This window comes from Oncorhynchus clarkii, chromosome 30 (assembly GCF_045791955.1).
Source record: "Oncorhynchus clarkii lewisi isolate Uvic-CL-2024 chromosome 30, UVic_Ocla_1.0, whole genome shotgun sequence".
NCBI lineage: Eukaryota > Metazoa > Chordata > Actinopteri > Salmoniformes > Salmonidae > Oncorhynchus > Oncorhynchus clarkii.
The window spans coordinates 21,046,368-21,065,185 of record NC_092176.1 but is presented as its reverse complement, the minus strand read 5'-3'; the positions used below and the strand labels follow the sequence as shown (position 1 = coordinate 21,065,185).

Sequence of the window (18,818 nt, the reverse complement as noted above, 5' to 3'; positions counted from 1 at the left end):
TGTTATTTTACTGCTGCTGTTTAATTATTTGTTACTTTTATTTTCAATTTTTTTTTACTTAACTTAACTTTTACTTATTTAAAGTCAAACTTTTTAAGTTTTAATTTAAATTTGACCTTTATTTAAACTAGGCAAGTCAGTTAAGAATACATTCTTATTTACAATGACGACCTACCCCGGCCAAACCTGGAGGACGCTGGGCCAATTGTGCATCGCCCTATACGACACCCAATCACGGCCATATGTGATGCAGCCTAAATTCGAACCAAGGACGACATTGACCCCTCTTGCACTGAGATGCAGTGCCTTAGACCGCTGTGCCACTCAGGAGCCCTTTTCATGTAGTCCACGATCATCTCCTTTGTCTTGATCACGTTGAGCGGGAACTAATAGAATTTTAGCAACCAGGAAATGCCGGAGCGGTTACTACATAGTGCGTTTTTAAAGTAACGGTTATTGTTAAGGTTAGGGTTTAGGGTAGGGACATCCCTAGTATCCAGGATAGCGCTTACCGAACATCTTTGCCAGAGGCTCGTCTACTTTTACGCGCATGCGCCATTCTCTGACTAAACGAAGAAACGAAGATGGCGTCAGCTCCTGGTGGGTTTCGTTAACGGTCTTTTATTATCTGATTTTGCACGAATACATTACTTATTGTTGCATATCAAAAGAAAGTTATATGTAATTCTGCATAGTTACATCAATTTTATTATCCAACATTCAAATCTAAGACGAACGTTTAAATCTGTACAGTAGTCGGTAGCTAGCTATTAAGCTAGCTAACGTTAGTAGTTAGCCAGCCAAATTGACCAGTTTGGTGAATTGACCAGTTTACTACTGTAGCTAGCTTAGCTAGAATCTAGGGCAGTAGGCCCTAACTATCCACGATGCCGGGCGAGGGTACAAATTCACCACACACGTTTATCTGCTTTGTTAATTCGTGCCTGTGCGTATGCAATTCCGTTGGTCATGCGGCCTTGCTAATCTAGCCGCACGTCGTTTCTTTGTCTGCAAATTGAAACGTGTGGCTAGTTAAAAAAAAAAAACGTTTGCTAACGTTAGCTACGGTAGTTATGCAAGCAAAGGCGGGATGTCCTCCACTACACAACACCGGAAAACGGCCTCTAGTCGGACCTTGCTTAGAGGGAATTGCAGTTGTGCTTAGTCTATTTTCAAGGTCTGTTGAACTTGAAATACTTTCTATTGTGTGCTGTTGTTGACAATGCAAAAGGTTTACACGGTATTATTGTCGAGCAGTTCTATCTCACGAGTCCCAAACTGAATTTGATACTAGGACTGTTGCTGAAAGTTAAGCCTAGGCTAGTCATTTATTTTGTTATTTTCTTTTAAAGATTACAGTTCCTACAACCAGGCCAGTGCCCAGCAGGGGTAAGTCTATCTACATGGGTATTGTGCTACCAGACTATTCAAATCAATGCAGTGGGATGGGTGTTTTGTGTAATTAGGTAAATTCATTATGATTTACTAAGACGCCAACATTAGAGATGGGTACTGTATGATTGAATGCTATTGTGTCCCTGCAGGTATGGATCCTATGCTGCTCAGCCCTCACAGGCCTATGGACAATCTGCCCAGGTGAGTTTTATTAGAAGTAATTTAGAAATGATTCAAACTGGAATAATGGTCAGTGACCCACATTATGCCCAGATCTCATGACATGTTTGCATACAGCTTGAACTAAAGCACAGGAAAACTTGTACCTTGGGAAAGCAGACTTATTCTTCTATAGACTAATAGCTTATGGCCTTTTGTATTTCAACAGGGTTATAGCCAGCAAGCATATGGGTCCTATGCCCAACCAGCTGCAGCTGAGACCGGTTACCCTCAGGCAGCACCCTCTGCTGGTGGCTATACACAGCAGCAGTATGGTTCCTCCTATGGGCAACCAGCATCAGGTCAGTTCCAGAGAGACCAAAATGTTTGGTCAACTGTATTTTGGGGGGGGCGGGAGTGAGAATTGTCCATCAAATGACTATTGACCTCATGTAATGTGAACATTTTCTCCTCTATTGCTATCACGTTCCAGCTGGGAGTAAAACAGGTTTGGCACAGATTCCCTTTCATGCATCTCCATCCATTTCAAGTCTTCAATGCCTTGATGGAGTGATCCATATAATATACTGTATTTAGAATCATATGTAGTAGACTATAGTATTGTTAGTAGACTAGATGAACGCTGGACATGCTAGATTTCTTTGACATTGTATGTACTCATCCTGAATCATAATTGTAACAGACATGTTAGTGATGCAAGACGATAGTCCCTTCATAATATTATTTATCTAACACTTATTCTAATACTCTTAATCACACAATGGTATTCTGTGCCATAATATTCTTCATCAGTTCTCCTTGTGGGCACTTTTGTTTTTGAAGTCCTGGGTATAGAGTGATCCAAATAAGCAACAGATTGCTTCATTCATTTGGGTAGTTCAGCCTCTGGTCTAAAATCCCAACAGTGTGTGCCTGGAATTATCCATCTAAAGCGTTTTAGTTAAACCATCTCCTCTTTGTCCACAGCTGGGTACCCTGCTGCCCAGCCCAGTGCCCATGCCTACTCCCAGCCCGCCGCGGGCTATGGAGCCAGTGGATATGAGAGCGCTGCTGCTGCTGCCCCCGCTGCCTCTCAGCCAACCTATGCATCCCAGCCAGGCTATGCAGCCCAGTCTGCCTACGCTGGCTACAGTCAGCAGCCTGCCTCCACTGCACCTCAGAGGTAGGAAAACAAGTGTTACATTAAGACCTAAGGGAATATTACAAAGCAGGATCAAGGAATTGGCCATCTAACTTGCCAAAATATTCAGATAACTTTTTTATTTTATATAAAGTTGTTTGAAATGGACATGTTCTAATTGATTGAACAATTTAACAAACTAATAGACATCTAAGTTTAGCTATTTTAATTAATCATAAAATCAGTAGTTATTTCTGGTTGCTTAACTAATTGATTCTGCTTTGTAGTAAATCCATCTGGGTGTAATGGAGGTCGTTGTGCAGTTAGTTACACAATATTTTGTTAATGATTGTTCACAAGTTGCAGCTGGCAACTTATAAGAACCATCTACTGTGTAGAGCGTTTTTTTTCTCCCCAATTTCGTGGTATCCAATTGGTAGTAGTTACAGTCTTGTCTCATCGCTGCAACTCCAGTACAGACTCGGGAGAGGCGTAGGTAAAGAGCCACGCGTCCTCTGAAACACAACCCAACCAAGCCGCACTGCTTCTTGACACAACAGACATCCAACCCGGAAGCCAGCCGCACCAATGTGTCAGAGGAAACACCGTACACCTGGCAACCTGGTCAGCGTGCACTGCGCCCGGCCCGCCACAGGAGTCGCTAGTGCGCGATGAGACAAGGATATCCCTGCCGGCCAAACCCTCCCTAACCTGGGCGGCGCTGGGCCAATTGTGCGTCGCCCCATGGGCCTCCCGGTTGCGGCCGGCTGCGACAGAGCCTGAGCTCGAACCCAGAATTTTTCGTGGCACAGCTAGCACTGCGATGCAGTGCCTTAGACCACTGCGCCACCCGGGAGAGATAGTTATGTAGCGCTCTTTGACCTGTTCAATCCCTGCCTGTCCCTAATCACTTTAGTTACAGTGCCAGCAGCCAGCCCGCTGGCTACAGCCAGAGCAGCTACTCTCAGCCAGGGGGATATGCCGCACCGCAGAGTGGGTACCAGGCCCAGCAGGGAGGCTATGGGCAGCAGCAGAGTGGATACCAGCAGCAGCAGCCCCCACCGCAGCAACAGGCTCCTGCTGCGGGCTATCCCCCTCAGGCCTCGGGCTCCTATGGGCAGCCTGCAGCCAGCCAGTATGGACAACAGAGCGGACCTCAAAGTGGTTACAACCAGTCAAGCCATTATAGTAAGAGCATCAGTCTCCTGCTATTTCAACACCCATGCCTACCTGCTATAAATTGTCATATATAAGTAATGTGATTTTTCCCTCCTTTTCCCCTAACCTTGTTGTTATGCTATTCTGTAGATAACTATGGGCAGGAGGGCAGAGGCAGCTCTGGCTACTCTGGCTCTGAGCCTGCTGGGTTCCCAGGGTCAGGGGAGAGCCGTGGGCCTCCCAGGGATGGCTATGACAGGGGCGGCATGATGCACGGTGGCCGGGGCCGTGGAGGCATGGGCCGTGGAGGCATGGGGTAAGTGAGACTCCTTATTGCTTAACTTAACCTCCATCCACTCTTACAAGTGCTTCGTCAAGGCAGAGCAGGGCTGAGTCTGAAGTTTCCCTAAAACGTAAGTGGGCCCCCAAGATATAACCCTATAAATTGATGACAGACAACAAATTTATTAGTGGGGGAAGTCAAACTGTTCACTTTTGTGTAAAATTAAAGATATAATGCATACAGAAAGTTAGATGAAGGGACCCTCCATAAATGAGTACTAACTCTCAACCCTGCCATAGTGGCCAAAGGTAAGAAGGGAATATGTTTTCATGAATCAAAGAGTTGGGACTGACGTGTGAACAGAGAGCTGGACTCGTAAACTATTCAATCGGATATCCTTTGTTGCTGTACCGCAGCATATCATCCATAGCATTGATTATGGGAACTCTATTCACAAGGCTTCACAGGGTCACTGCTGTGGGCACACCTCACCTTCTAAAATGATTGCTTTGATGTTAAATACATTTTAAGATGGTTTAAGAACGTATCATTCTCATGGGTATTTATTCCATCCTCTGGTTTTCCTTTTAAAAAGCTGATCCAGAAGGTACAGTATTTGAGAGTATGCACTATGGAAGTTTAGTTAAATTAACTGATAATTTTAGGTTTTGGCTTGTGTTGACTATTGTTTATATAAAGGTATTATTTCACATTAATATATGTCTTGCTTCTTCAAACCACAAAGTTCTTATCTTTAAGCTAGCAAACCTTTGCAATAAAATACAATATTTTTTCACATTGATGGTGGGAGGTGTGCCCCTTTCTGTCCAATGAGGTAATTTCTGGACAACATTTCTGGCCATTTAAGGGACCATTTTTGGCTCATGACCCGTGAGGAAGGTCTTTTAAAATAACTTTTTTTTAATAAGCAAGATGCATTGATTACTTATTCTAATACATTTTTTTGCATATTAAGTTGAGGTCAATGCACATTTGAGGTTTTTTGTTTGTTGGGAAAACCGATAAAATAAATTTCTTCAGGGCACATCCATGCAGAACCAAAGTTCAAAATACTTAAACTTACATGCAGAATACCTGCTGTTAACTTTTAAATGATTGGAATTAATTATCCAAAGAGAGTATAAAGATTTTATAGGTTGTTGGTACTGTACTTGCCACCTGTAGCCTTTCATGTTTAGTTAAAGCTTTCACGGCATTATGATAGGACCTCGAGAGTTTGAGTCGATGTTGATTCCATTGAGTATCAGATGGCTCAAGGTAATATTCCTGTAATAAGAAAAAACGGATCACATGTTCACTAGGTCACACCAGACTCCTATCGTGTTCAATTGTGTTTTGCCCTAGGCTTATATTACAGTAATAGGTTATTCAGTACATGGCTGTGTGTGTGCCCTAAAAGGATAATCAAAGTGAATAATACTGCTCTGCCAACAGCACAATATTTGATTAATTACATGTCACATTTTTTTTAACCTCAATTAGATAATGTTATTGAATTAGCCCTGTTTTCACAACCCTAGCTCTCAGCTGACATTGGTTAAAGTAGTCTAGAAATGTAGCTTCTCATCCATATGTTACTCATTCATTTACTTTCATACAGGATAGTTTTTTTGTTCAAAATGTTTTGGGTCCGGTTTCCCAGACTCAGATTCAGTCTAGTCTCCTGAAAAGAATGCTGAGAATGCTTTTTAGCCTTTGGACTACGCTTAATCTGTCTGGAAAACCACCCCCTTATGTGTGTTTTTGAAATGTGTTTTGGATTACAAATGTTTTGTTTAATCAAATGAACACCTTTTTTAACATGCTTTGTCACATTTACGCTACAGGTAACACAGTGAGAGCCATGTAAACCCAGCTTTATTCTATAAAGTGCCTGTACTCACTAAAGAGCCAGCATCTTAAACAACAAAGGGGTTAAACAACAGAGATTTGGGTTCTGCCTTAAATCCAAGAGATGAGGATGGTGCTGTCTAAAGCGTGCTGGGAAACTCAAATGATGCTATTCAAATGTAACTTATTACTTTTACAGCATAACATTGTAACTTGGTCAAATTAAATTCTGTATTAGAATTGTGTAACTTCAAATCATCTTTGTAAAAATGTACATGGATTTATTTTATTTTTTTCCTCCCCAAGGTGGCTATCACCTGTTTGTAATATTTCAGATCCATTGCATTTGACCACTTAAATAAAGAAATGTTTTTTTAGCTGGTTGCTTCAACTGTAAAGTGGACATAATGCATAATCAACTTACATTTACAGTTAAATATGTGATCTTCTAAGCATTGTATTATCTCCAAGCTAGATATTTAGCCTTCACTTGTCTATATATGAAATGCATCTGAAATCGTTTTCCTTTGTAACAAATACCTGGGATTCTGTCCCATATTTCCCAAACGTAACAGATTTAGCACCCCATGGCTACCTCCAAACTATCCAGTATCTGCTATTGAATGCTGTCATTAAGAAGCCATTTAGTAAAGGAGTCATGCCACGTAGTTTCTGTTAATACCTTAATTCCCAATTAACTGGATTGCATAGACTGTATAGGCATGTTGTGGGGGGTTGTTAAATGAGCTAGTCAGAACTGTGTCCGTCAACCTCCCCAAACGAGCCACGAGGCTCCAGACATGGAAGTGGCTGATAAAAGGGAAATCGCCTTCATATCTCCATTTATTCCCCCATAGCGTCGCCGGAGACAGAGGTGGCTTCAATAAGCCTGGTGGTAAGTTAACGAGTATTACACTGGCTAGTCCACTCCAGACCTTTACCTACTAGAGCATGTACGCTCTGAGCATTTACCTAAGCCCTTACATTACGTGTGTGTGTGTGTGTGCGCGCAGCGTTTTTTGGGTAGCCAAATATCTATATAGGTGGCTATTAGGATGGATGGAAATAGAGAGGGATCCAGTTTAAAATGTCTGAGACATCTGTTTGGAAAGGGGTACTTTTAACTCATTTTGGTTTATCACTCACTGCTTAAGGTAACCTTGAAAAGCAAGGTACTTATTTTACAATGACAAGTTAATGACAAATGCCTGCTGCTAAGAAATGTGTCGGGTTTGAAAAAATGGTTTTGCATTTACAATTTCATGGAGCAAACTCCTGGTATTTTTTTGGGATTATCTGTGGTGGCATAAGAACTTTTCTTATGGCTCACATTTTTATACGGAAGGGTCTGAGGTTTTATTTTACATCATTATTAATATACACTCAGTTGCCAGTTTATTAGGTACACCCATCTAGTATGCCCCTATGCCTCCAGAAATGCCTGTATTCTTCGGGCCAGGGAAACGTTGCTCAGTATCAAGGGACCTAATGTGCCAGGAAAACATTCACGACAACTGGCACAAGCATGTACTCTTGACGGCAGGCAGGCTGGGGCCATGGACTCATGTTGATTTACACAAAATCCTGACTGCCATTAGCATGATTCAACAGGAACTGGGTTTGGTCAGACCTGGCAATGTGTGGTCGTCTCCTGCTATAGCCCAGCCGTGACAAGGACTCACTAGTTGTGTGTTTCAAGATGCTGTTCTGCAAACCACTGTTGTACTGGGTTATTTGCCTGTTTGTGGCATGCCTGTCAGCTTGCATGATTCTTGCCATTCTCCTTCGACCTCAACGAGCTGTTTTTGCTCACGTGACTGCCGCCAATGTTTGTTTAGTTGTCATACCAATTTCGGTAAACCCTAGACACTCGTGCGTGAAAAGCCCAATATGCCGGCCATTTCTGAGGTACCGGAACCGGTGCACCTGACACCTATGATCATACCACGGTCAGTCTCTTAAGTCACTCGTTTTGCACATTTCTAACATTCAACCGAGCAGTGTCTGAATTCCTCTTTGCTTAATGTAGCAAGCTACGGCCACGTGACTCACTGTCTTGTAGGAGCAAACCATTTTTGTGAATGGGGTGGACTCCTAATATACTGGTTACTGAGTCTTCCACTTAAGAGGGGAACATGGTTTACCACAGTACCATTTTCAATTTTCCCAAATGTCTGACACCTGTGTTTTTGGAGGAGTGTGTCTGGGTTGTCACTTCAAATTCTCTTCAGAGGTGGACTTGAGTGGCACAAACTGACTTTTCTTTGCCTTTTTCTCTACCTTGCCTGGTGGACAACAGGACCCATGAACAACGGGGCAGAGCGTGACATGGGTAAGTAGACACCAACTGACCATCAAACTTTCTTACTGATTTGGCAGTATTGCATACACCTGAAAGTCTTTGTTGTGTTCATCTTGAAGTGGCTTTGCCTAATGGCGTATGCTATGAATCTGACATGAAGGACAGTATAGTGGCACTGTGTTCAGGCTTGTTTTAAACAGTAGTTCTGTCTGTTCAGGGCGCCCTGAGGAGCAGGATGACTCTGAGAACAGCACCATCTACATCACAGGACTCACGGAAAGCGCAACTCTGGAGGAGATGGCTGTTTTCTTCAAACACCCTGGACCTATAAGGGTGAGGATATGCTCTGAAACTAAATAATTTCAATTTAAACCTGTAATAGGTCTCATACATTCCATTTGTTCCCCTGTATTCATCTAGCATCGGTATACCTCAACTGCTAAATTGTTGCCACAAAAATGTCTCTTTAAAACTTAAAATTGTTCACATAGTCAACTTACACACACACTTACCCCACCAGACATGTCACCAGGGGTCTTTTCACAGTCCCCAGGTCCGGAACAAATTCAATGAAACGTATAGTATTATAGAGAGCCATGAGTGCATGCAACTCCCTACTATCATATAACACAAGTGAACAGAGAACCTGGTTTCAAAAAACAAATAGAGGAACACCTCACAGCACAATGCCTCTCTCCCATACTTGTTGTGTGTATGTACACATACATTTAAGAAACATTAACATGTAGTGTATGTAAATTCTTCTGTCTAATGTATTTTCGTTATGTGTTCAGACCCCAGTAAGACTAGATGTTGCAAATGGATCCTAATAAATTAAAACCACACTTTTTTTTTTTTTTTTTTAAGTATAATTTGGGATGGAGAAATAGTGTAAATTACGATTACTGACGCAAGGTACATGCCCGGGGGCCCCGATTGGGGTCCCCATTGGATGTTTAATAATATTTAAGCAAAATGCATAGAATTGTAGGAAATTATCTTTCACACTACAGAATTCTCAGCTCCATGGAGAAATGTATAGAACTGCAGGAAATTGTCTAAGAAAAGGCACATTTTGCTCTCGGCTGCCAATTCCGGACAGATTCAAGTTGTGCCCTCCCCCTTTCACAACTGTTGCCGCCAGGGCATTAATAAATAGGGGAAACACGGCATTCCTTTAGTCTTTCCCAAAGAATGCTTTTATAAATGGCCACTGCTAATCTCCTGTATTGTTCTCATTTTAATTGGAGGATTGAACAGTTTTAGAAATGCTATAAAAAATAAATACAACTGCAGATAGTTGTCAATGGTGTGGTAGTTTTGACTTGAGTGATTCATTCCTCTGTTAATGTTCAGATGAACCGGAGGTTGGGCAAGCCTGCCATCAACATCTACACAGACAATGATTCAGGGAAGCCTAAGGGAGACGCCACTCTGTCCTACGAGGAGCCCCTCTGTGCCAAAGCTGCTGTGGAGTACTTCGATGGTTAGTCTCACTGGCCCTGTTAAACCTACATCAGCCTATTCTCTGATGTTACCCTTGAACTGTCCAGATTAATGCATAAATGTACTGTAGAATACAAGAAAGGACCAGTAACCCAAGCCTCTCTCCATTTTCTATTTATTCCTGTTTCCTTCTGTTCATGATCTCCACAGGGAAAGAGTACCAGGGAAAGAGGCTGAAGGTGTCCATGGCTCGCCGTAAGCCCATGATGGGTGGGATGAGAGGGGGCATGCCCATGAGGGGTGACATGATGGGCCGTGGAGGACCTGGAGGTAAATGTCCAACTTTCTTTTGTGGGACTTACATTTTCAGTTTTGAACAGGAAGGTATTGCCCCACGTTGCCATGACCATTAAGTGAAATACTGAAACGACCTCTGGTGTGTGGTGTTAGGCATGATGGGCCGTGGAGGGGAGCGTGGAGGTTTTGTCCCACGAGGAGGACCACGTGGCATGGGCAGAGGTGGGCCAGGGGGCCCGGGTGGCAACATACAGCAGAGAGCTGGAGACTGGGAGTGCCCCAGCCAGTAAGTACCGCAAGAAAAATGTATTTTCCCTTTCCCCTTTTTTAAATGTACAGTTTTTGTGTATAACGTGTACTGACTGGGTGGTTGTCTTTCTCAGGGGCTGTGGCAACCAGAACTTTTCCTGGAGGATGGAGTGTAACCAGTGCAAAGCTCCCAAACCAGAGGGCTTTGGGCCCCCCTCAGGTACGGCTCTCACCGGCACAGCAGCGCTATTGTCAGGGCCTGATTCATAACTAGACAGGAATAGACCGGAATCATTATAAGTGTTATTTGAGCAACACGGGCTGATTCCTATTTCATATCTTAATGCTTGAAATGTAAACAGACAAATCAAACCGGTTTATCACCTTGACTTCGGGTCCATGCTTAGAAGTTGTACTTGATTCGTGTCAACTCTAGGGAAACATGAAATCATCTGTGCAGCAGTCAGCTCACTGTAATGAAACGCTTTGGCATTGGAGGACTTGTTCTGTGTTCACTTGGAATGCCACTTATGTTTAGTAGTCATATTTCCCTCCCTGTGAAGTACTCCATGATATGAAGTTCAGTTGTCTTTGGACATTTGGAATTTCCTGGTACTATCATTACCAGCAGCCCAAATTATATCAACAGCGATCTACACTGTAGCATACAATATGTCTACAATAGTCTGTGGTGGCAAGCTAAACTGGGCCTTGTGTGGTTTTGTTCAGGTGGTGAGCGAGGCAGGGGTGGCATGGGGATGCGTGGGGGCAGAGGGATGGACCGTGGCGGACCAGGAGGGCCCGGTGGTCCTGGCGGCTTCCGTGGAGGATGGGGAGGTGACCGTGGCGGTGGCTTCAGAGGGCGTGGTGGAATGGACCGAGGGGGATTCCGAGGGGGTAGCAGGGGAGGACCACCGATGGACAGAGGAAGAGGAATGGGGAGAGGAGGAATGGGCGGGCCCCCAGGCAAGATGGATATGAGGTAAGGGGATATGTTGGACTGCTTTCATCATACTCAAATATTATTTGCTTACTTAATGCATGTTTGTTAGACACTAAATTGTTTTTTCCTCTCATAGGGACCATCGCCAGGAACGCAGAGACCGACCCTACTAAAAGAAAGCAATTAAAATGTTCCATCTGACGCAGGATTAGATTTTTAAAATGAAAATTTTAATTTATGATTCCATATTATAAATGGTTATATAACTGCTTTTGAAATACTCTGCAGTTTCATTCAACTCCTAGTTAAATGTTTTTTGTTTACCCTTGGTTCAGTTATTTTGACTTGTGCACGTTTATTTTTGCATTTCTTAGATGTACAGACTGATTTTTTTGGACAGTGTATTGTAAAACATGACAGGTTTCTTTTTTAATTGTAATTGCTTTTCCTTCCCACAGTTGTGTAATGAACAATTTTGAAAATAAAATTTCCACTCCTATTTGATGCTAAGAGAAGTTCAGATCCATTGCTGTTATGAGGCATCATGATTGGTTGACTGTTTGCATTTACATTTTCAACTGTTCTACTAGAGTGGTAGGAATTATACAGTATTTGACAGCTCTGCTCCTTCAGCAGGTTTCTCTTAATGAATTGTCCACAAGGAGGCACTATGTAGTCTGCAGCTTTGCAACAATACCAGCATGATAGATGCATCCATTTTCCCAAGAACATAGTGGCTGTCAGAGGACTTCTCTAAGCCACAGAGGATATATAACTGGTCTGTGACACTTCATGTTGCATTTGTAATCATATACAGTGCATTCGGAAAGTATTTGGACCCCTTTCCTTTCTCCATATTTTTATGACATTACAGCCTTATTCTAAAATGGATTAAATAAATAAAAATATCTACACAGAATACCAATACCCCATAATGACAAAGCGAAAAGATTTGTAGAAAATGTTAAAGTATTACAAATAAACAAAGCCTTATTTAGATAAGTACTCTGACCCGTTGGTATGGGACTTGAAATTGGGATCAGGTTTGTCCTGTTTCCATTGATTATCCTTGGTGTTTCTAAAACTTGATTGGAGTCCCATCTGTGGTAAATTGGACATGATTTGAAAAAGCACACACCTGTCTAAGGTCCCACCTTTGACAGCTTGTCAGAGCAAAAACCAAGCCGTTAGGTCAAAGGAATTGTCCGTAGACCTCAGACAGGATTGTGTCGAGGCACAGGTCTGGGGAAGGGTACCAAAAAATGTCTGCAGCATTGAAGGTCCCCAAGAACACAGTGGCCTCCATCGTTCTTAAATGGAAGAAGTTTGGAACCACAAAAAGAGCTGGCAACCCAGCCAAACTGAGCAATCGGGGGAGAAGTGCCTTGGTCAGGGAGGTGACCAAGAACCTGATGGTCAATGACAGAGCGCCAGAGTTCTTCTGTGGAGATGATTGTCCTTCTGGAAGGTTCTCCCATCTCTGCAGCACTCCACCAATCAGGCCTTTATGGTAGAGTGGCCAGATGCAAGCCACTCCTCAGTAAAAGGCACATGACAGCCCGCTTGGAGTTTGCCAAAAGCCACCTAAAGGACTCAGACCATGAGAAACATGATTCTCTGGTCTGATGAAACCAAGATTGAACTCTGGCCTGAATGCCAAGCGTTCCATCTGGAGGAAACCTGGCACCATCCCTACGGTGAAGGCAGCATCATTCTGTGGGGATGTTTTTCAGAGGCAGGGACTGGGAGACTAGCCAGCATCGAGGGAAAGATTAATGGAAAAAAGTACAGAGACATCTTTGATTAAAACCTGCTCCAGAGTGCTCAGGACCTTAGACTGGACAACGACCCTAAGCACACAGCCGAGGCAACGCAGGAGTGTCTTCGGGACAAGTCTCAATGTCCTTGAGTGGGCCAGCCTGAGTCCGGACTTGAACCTGATCGACCATCTCTGGAGAGACCTGAAAATAGAAGTGCAGCAACGCTCCCCATCCAACCTGACCGCTTGAGAGGATTTGCAGAGAAGAATAGGAGAAACTCCCCAAATACAGGTACGGCCAGCTTGTAAATTCATACAAGAGGACTCGAGGCTGTAATCACTGCCAAAGGTGTTTCAACAAAGTACTGAGTAAAGGGTCTGAATACTTATGACATCTAAAATTAAAATGTAAAAAATGTATACATTCCCAAACATTTCTAAATATTTTTGCTTTGTCATTATGGAGTATTGTGTGTAGATTGAGGAAAAACTATTTACACATTGTTACATTAGCCTCATTTTTAACAATGTGGTAAAAGTCGAGGTCCGACTACTTCCCGAATTAACTGTATAATGACTAGTGAATGAAGAGGTACTAGGTCAAAAATGACTGAACTAAATTGTACATTTGCTGGTGAGAATAGACATCGACTGCCTTCAGGCTTTTTTACAGAATTGCGATGACATCTTTGCAAGTTATTTTCGTTGTTTGAGAAACCTCTCAATCATATCAAGAGGCAATGGATGTTATTAACCAGATGTCAGCCTCCCCTGGCTGTGACTTATACCACATGTCTTAATGCATCTGTTCAGCATATGTCCAGACATTCTCAGAGCACTTTTGATAATCACTCTTCACTTCCCAATGAGAATGAATTGAGCTTTGTTTAAATTTAACAGTTGGGTCTGCTTTTATAATCCAGTCTGTACCTGTAATCACTTTTGACATCACAGACAGGGTGCATTCATTGTACTTTGTTGTACGGTGTCCTGGTTATCAAATGAAATATGAACATTCTAAATGCTCCAGCACTAACTTCTCAAATGTCTAATTTCCAGTTAAAGAGCAAAGCCCAGTGTTTTGTGTGCGGGTGAAGTCCGGTCACAGCCGATGAGAGTTCTCTCTGATGACTGGGAGCCAGTTGCTCATGCTGGGGAACTGAGCACGGTGTGTGAGTTGTCTGTGTCACAGAAAAGCTGATTCATCCCGGCCCTGAAAATGATGTCATCCCGCCAGTCTCTTTCTCCCTCCCTCCACCACCCTCTCTCTCTTAAAGAAACAACTGTATTTTTCAAATCAAAACAAGGCCCTCCTTTTTCCATACTGAAATTCAAATCATCACATAACAGCAGAGCAGCATGTGCAGAGACAAGAATGGTGCAGCTGTTGTTTCAGACAGTGCTTGTCTGGCTCTGCCTGTGAACTGGAATAGCAGTGGGAATCCAAAATGAAGTTTGAATATAAACAGGCTAGGTATCAAAGTGTAACTACTAGGGTTATTTCATATTGACACAGAGCGACCAATTCTATAGGTCTTCTATATTGAGATGCAACTTGGGAAGGAACTTTTTTCCCCCTGCCCTGACACTTTGTCTGATGGATGTGTATGTGGATACCTGCTCGACAAACATCTCATTCCAAAATTATGGGCATTTTTATGGAGTTTACTTACTGCTATAACAGCCTCCACTCTTCTGGGAAGGCTTGCCACTAGATGTTGGAACATTGCTGCAGGAACTTGCTTCCATTCAGCCACAAGCATTAATCAAGGTCGGGCACTGATGTTGGTTGATTAGGCCTGGTTCGCAGTCGGCGTTCCAATTCATCCCAAAAGTGCTCAATGGGGTTGAGGTCAAGGCTCTGTGCAGGCCAGTCAAGTTCTTCCACACCAATCTCGATAAACCATTTCTGTATGGATCTCGCTTTGTGCACAGGGGCATTGTCAAACTATTGTCACAAAGTTGGAAGCACAGAATTATCTAGAATGTCATTGTATGCTCTAGTGTTGATTTCCCTTCACTGGAACTAAGGGGCCTAGACCAAACCATGAAAAACAGCCCCAGACCATTATTCCTCCTCCACCAAACTTTACAGTTGGCACTATGCATTGGGGCAGGTAGTGGTGTTCTCGCATCTCCCAAACACAAATTACTCCGTCGGACTCCGAGATGGTGAAGCGTGATTCATCACTCCAGAGAATGAGTTTCCACTGCTCCGGAGTCCAATGACGACGAGCTTTACACCACTTCAGCCAATGCTTGGCATTGCGCATGGTGATCTTAGGCTTGTGTGTGGCTGCTTGGCCATGGAAACCCATTTCATGAAGCTCCCGATGAACAGTTATTGTGCTGATGTTGCTTCCAGAGGCAGTTTTGAACTCGGTAGTGAGTGTTGCAACCGAGGACAGACGATTTTTACGCACTCTGCGGCCCCGTTCTGTGAACTTATGTGGCCTACCACTTCGAGGCTGAGCTGTTGTTTCTCCTAGAGGTTTCAACTTCATAATAAAACCACTTACAGTTGACAGGGGGAGCTCTAGCATGGCAGAAATTTGATGACCTGACTTGATGGAAAGGTGACATCCTATGACTGTGCCACGTTGAAAGTCAATGAGCTCTTCAGTAAGGCCATTCAACTGCCAATGTTTGTCTATAGAGATTTCATGGCTGTGTGCTCGATTGTGTACACTTGTCAGCAACGGGTGTGTTTAAAATAGCCAAATCCACTCATTTGAATGGGTGTCCGTGTGTATGTATGTATGTATGTATGTATGTATGTGTGTGTGTGTGTGTGTGTGTGTGTGTAATAGATATATATCTCACTGATTTCCCCAGAATGCTTAATGCACATGCTCGTCTGAGGGACGAATTACATCACTGGTAGAGAGGACTTCCCTTATACTGCTTTCTCCTCCTCACCCGGTTTTACATTCAGCTTTCAATTCTACATAATGAACCACAGCTAAAATAATTAGCCCAACACAATCTGCCTAAATAGAATTACTTTCGCCTCCCGCCAAAGATCTCTAAGGCACAGCAAAACTAAAGTGGAGTTAGTGTGTTGATAATCTTTGAAGACTGTAGACTTTTCTTGGTCGTTACATTGTAATATTAATTTCTGCTTCATTTGGAATAATCTGGATACTAATTTGGACCAATTTGTCCTGTAGTAAAATGGGCATGCCTGAATTTGATGCAGTCTTCGGACGTAGGCTGCCTGATGACCTGCTAATGTTTCCTTGGCAGGTTTTGTCTGCCTTTTCAAGCCGGAGGAAATAGACTCGCCTCCCTCTCTTTTTTTCTTGCCCCGTGTCCTGGTGTTGAAAGTGATTTGGTGTTTTAGCAATGACATAAACAAGTGTAAGGACAGAGGGTGAGGGTGTCTTTTTTAAAACGACTAGGGTGTCATTAATTCTACACTTTTGAACTCGTTCAAAGTGTAGGCAATATTACAGCTCTTGTTCTGGGGGATGGTTTCGATTTGTTTCTTTCGACAAAACGTCGTCCTTGACAGAAAATGTAGACAGGTCAAAGGTATGTAAAGAATGAAAATGTTTTTCATGAGAATGAAGTTGTATAATTTAGTAAATCTTGGTCATGTACATTAACCACACAGTGAGGTCATTGCGTCATTTGAAATATTGTCAAGATAGTATAATGATGGTATTTTCTTTGACGGCTTATGATGTGCATTTAAAGACGGTGGTCGCTTACCCGTGGTCCGTTAATTCTCGATGTCATGTTTTTTCTCACCATGTGAACACTTATGTTCTTTATCTTCTTATGATAGCTGTAGCCTAATGTAAACATGAGTTCCACCCTTTTATCAGTACACTGACTTCACGACCTGATATTACATTATTATAGGCTACTGCAGGTAATAATGTAGGCCTTTGTAGCCTAACAACCTACTTGATCTTAAATGCCCACAGCTCATGTGCCAAATCCAACGTATTAATGCGCATCTGCATGGTACAGTGTGACAGGTTGTCAATTGTCAACTCTGCAATTGAAGGCTATATCCTACGCAATAGGTGTGTTTCATTCAAAAAGAATGGCTACCGTTTTTCAGTGGTATAAACCCTAGGCTATGCTATATTATTGTCAAGCGGTGGATACAGGGTTAAGTTTTTTTCCCCTTCTACCGGCGCTTATCCCTCATAATGGGATATGCCACTGAATCGCTCTGCCTGTCTCTTGTCTAAGCTAGAGCCGGTCAGCATGCTTATAGCAGGAGGCGGTGCAATATGGGCCGAGCAATTAATGAGCGGGGGACGGTGTTATTCGGCAAGGGAACTGTGAAGCCTGCCACTGGTCAGTGTGGAGTCTTTATATTGAGGGAGACTGCGAAGAAGTGATTTGGACCATCCAGGCAAACCAGCAACATGACTATCGCAACGCATTGTATATTTACCGGGGTAGGATCTAGGGCACCGGGAAGCTTTATGCATTGGGTGTGTATCCATCTGTAGCTAACCATACCGGTTTCTCTCTCTCCCGCAGTTGGAGTTCGGTGAGAAATAGCGATGCTATCATTATAGGAAACTGATATCACGCAGACATCCGGAAACGCATCCACGCGCCACGGTTTTCTAGCATGATGTCAATATGCTTTAACAATACAAAGGATTCATTCAAGGACCTCGATTGAGATGCCGTATATGCGCGTTTGTCATGGGTGCGTCTACGCGGTTAATTTGCTCTGCTCCATACGGTTTTGGACTGTGTTTATGGAATGATCCAATCTGGAATGATTAAATAGCCTGCATTGATACATATTCCGACAATATGGCTGATCAGAGTAACATCCAGTCTGCTGCTTCCAAAAGCATCCGGCCATTCAAGTCCAGCGAGGAATACCTGTATGCCATGAAAGAGGACTTGGCCGAGTGGTTTAACACGCTGTATGACCTGGATATAACGGCGGACACCTTTATGGAAGGGCTGGAGACTGGCTGTGCCCTCTGTCGGCATGCCAACAACGTGAATCGCGCAGCGCTGGACTTTCAACTGGAGTACCCAGAGGCTGCACAGTCATTGAGGATGCCAACCAAGGATGTGGTCTTTCAGTCAAGAAACGTGGTTCCTGGCTCGTTTTTGGCTCGGGACAACGTGTCCAATTTCATCGGCTGGTGTCGTCAGGAACTGTGGATCAAGGATGTTCTCATGTTCGAGACCAACGACATAGTGGAGAAATGCAACGAGAAGAACTTTGTGCTGTGCCTGCTGGAGGTGGCGAGGCGTGGCGCCAAGTTCGGCATGCTGGCCCCGATGTTGATCCAGCTGGAGGAGGAGATCGAGGAGGAGATCCGGGACCAGGAGAACCTGGGGGAGCCCAGCCCAAGCCTGCTTCCAATAAGCAGGGCTTTCGTTCGGAAAGAGAGTGTGGTGGATGAACCCGAGCCTGCCCCCTATGCACATTGGCAACAGAAACAGAGGGTGCTGTGTGACATGAGAAACTTAGATGAGTTGGTAAGTAACACCTCTCAGGTGTGTTGTTTCACTGATATACCTACAATTGAGTTTGGGAAAAGGAAAGGAAAAATGACTGGACAGAATGCCCTCCTATTACATCTCCATAAGTGTTTAGTATGCCTAGCTGTTAAGAGCATTGGGCCAGTAATCGAAAGGTCGCTGGATCAAATCTCAGAGCTGACTAGGGGAACAATCTGACGTGCACTTGAGCAAGGCACTTAACCCTAATTGATCCTTTAAGTCACTCTTGATAAGTGTCTGCTAAATGACTAAAATTTCAAATGTAGGATGCAGACCTAAAAAAGGGAACACTTAAACAACACAATGTAACTCCAAGTCAATCACACTTCTGTGAAATCA

At 43.3% G+C, this 18,818-nt stretch overlaps 2 protein-coding genes across 5 annotated transcripts in view; both read left to right on the top strand.

Annotated features, from left to right (window-relative positions):
• Window positions 1-512: 512 nt before the first annotated feature.
• Window positions 513-11,723, top strand: LOC139389372 (RNA-binding protein EWS-like). Of its 4 annotated transcripts, none has more exons than XM_071136086.1 (17): window positions 513-600; window positions 1,353-1,389; window positions 1,545-1,596; window positions 1,784-1,916; window positions 2,048-2,062; window positions 2,542-2,737; window positions 3,618-3,883; window positions 4,004-4,169; window positions 6,845-6,882; window positions 8,287-8,319; window positions 8,507-8,622; window positions 9,646-9,775; window positions 9,946-10,065; window positions 10,186-10,318; window positions 10,416-10,501; window positions 11,011-11,263; window positions 11,361-11,723. In XM_071136086.1, the coding sequence occupies exons 1-17, from the start codon at window positions 585-587 to the stop codon at window positions 11,395-11,397; spliced, it is 1,827 nt and encodes a 608-aa protein (XP_070992187.1). In that variant the 5' UTR covers window positions 513-584; the 3' UTR covers window positions 11,398-11,723. The 4 variants fall into 4 exon arrangements, with proteins under 4 accessions (XP_070992187.1, XP_070992186.1, XP_070992189.1 ...); XM_071136085.1 differs by having other exon boundaries at window positions 3,612-3,883; XM_071136088.1 differs by lacking the exon at window positions 2,048-2,062.
• Window positions 11,724-16,350: 4,627 nt separating this feature from the next.
• The window catches only part of LOC139390105 (GAS2-like protein 1), a 37,144-nt gene continuing 34,676 nt past the window's right edge, over window positions 16,351-18,818 (top strand). The window contains exons 1-2 of the mRNA XM_071137257.1: window positions 16,351-16,517; window positions 17,487-18,455. Coding sequence (XP_070993358.1) covers window positions 17,772-18,455 — 684 coding nt within the window. The 5' untranslated portion in view covers window positions 16,351-16,517; window positions 17,487-17,771. The remainder of the gene's footprint in view (window positions 16,518-17,486; window positions 18,456-18,818) is intronic.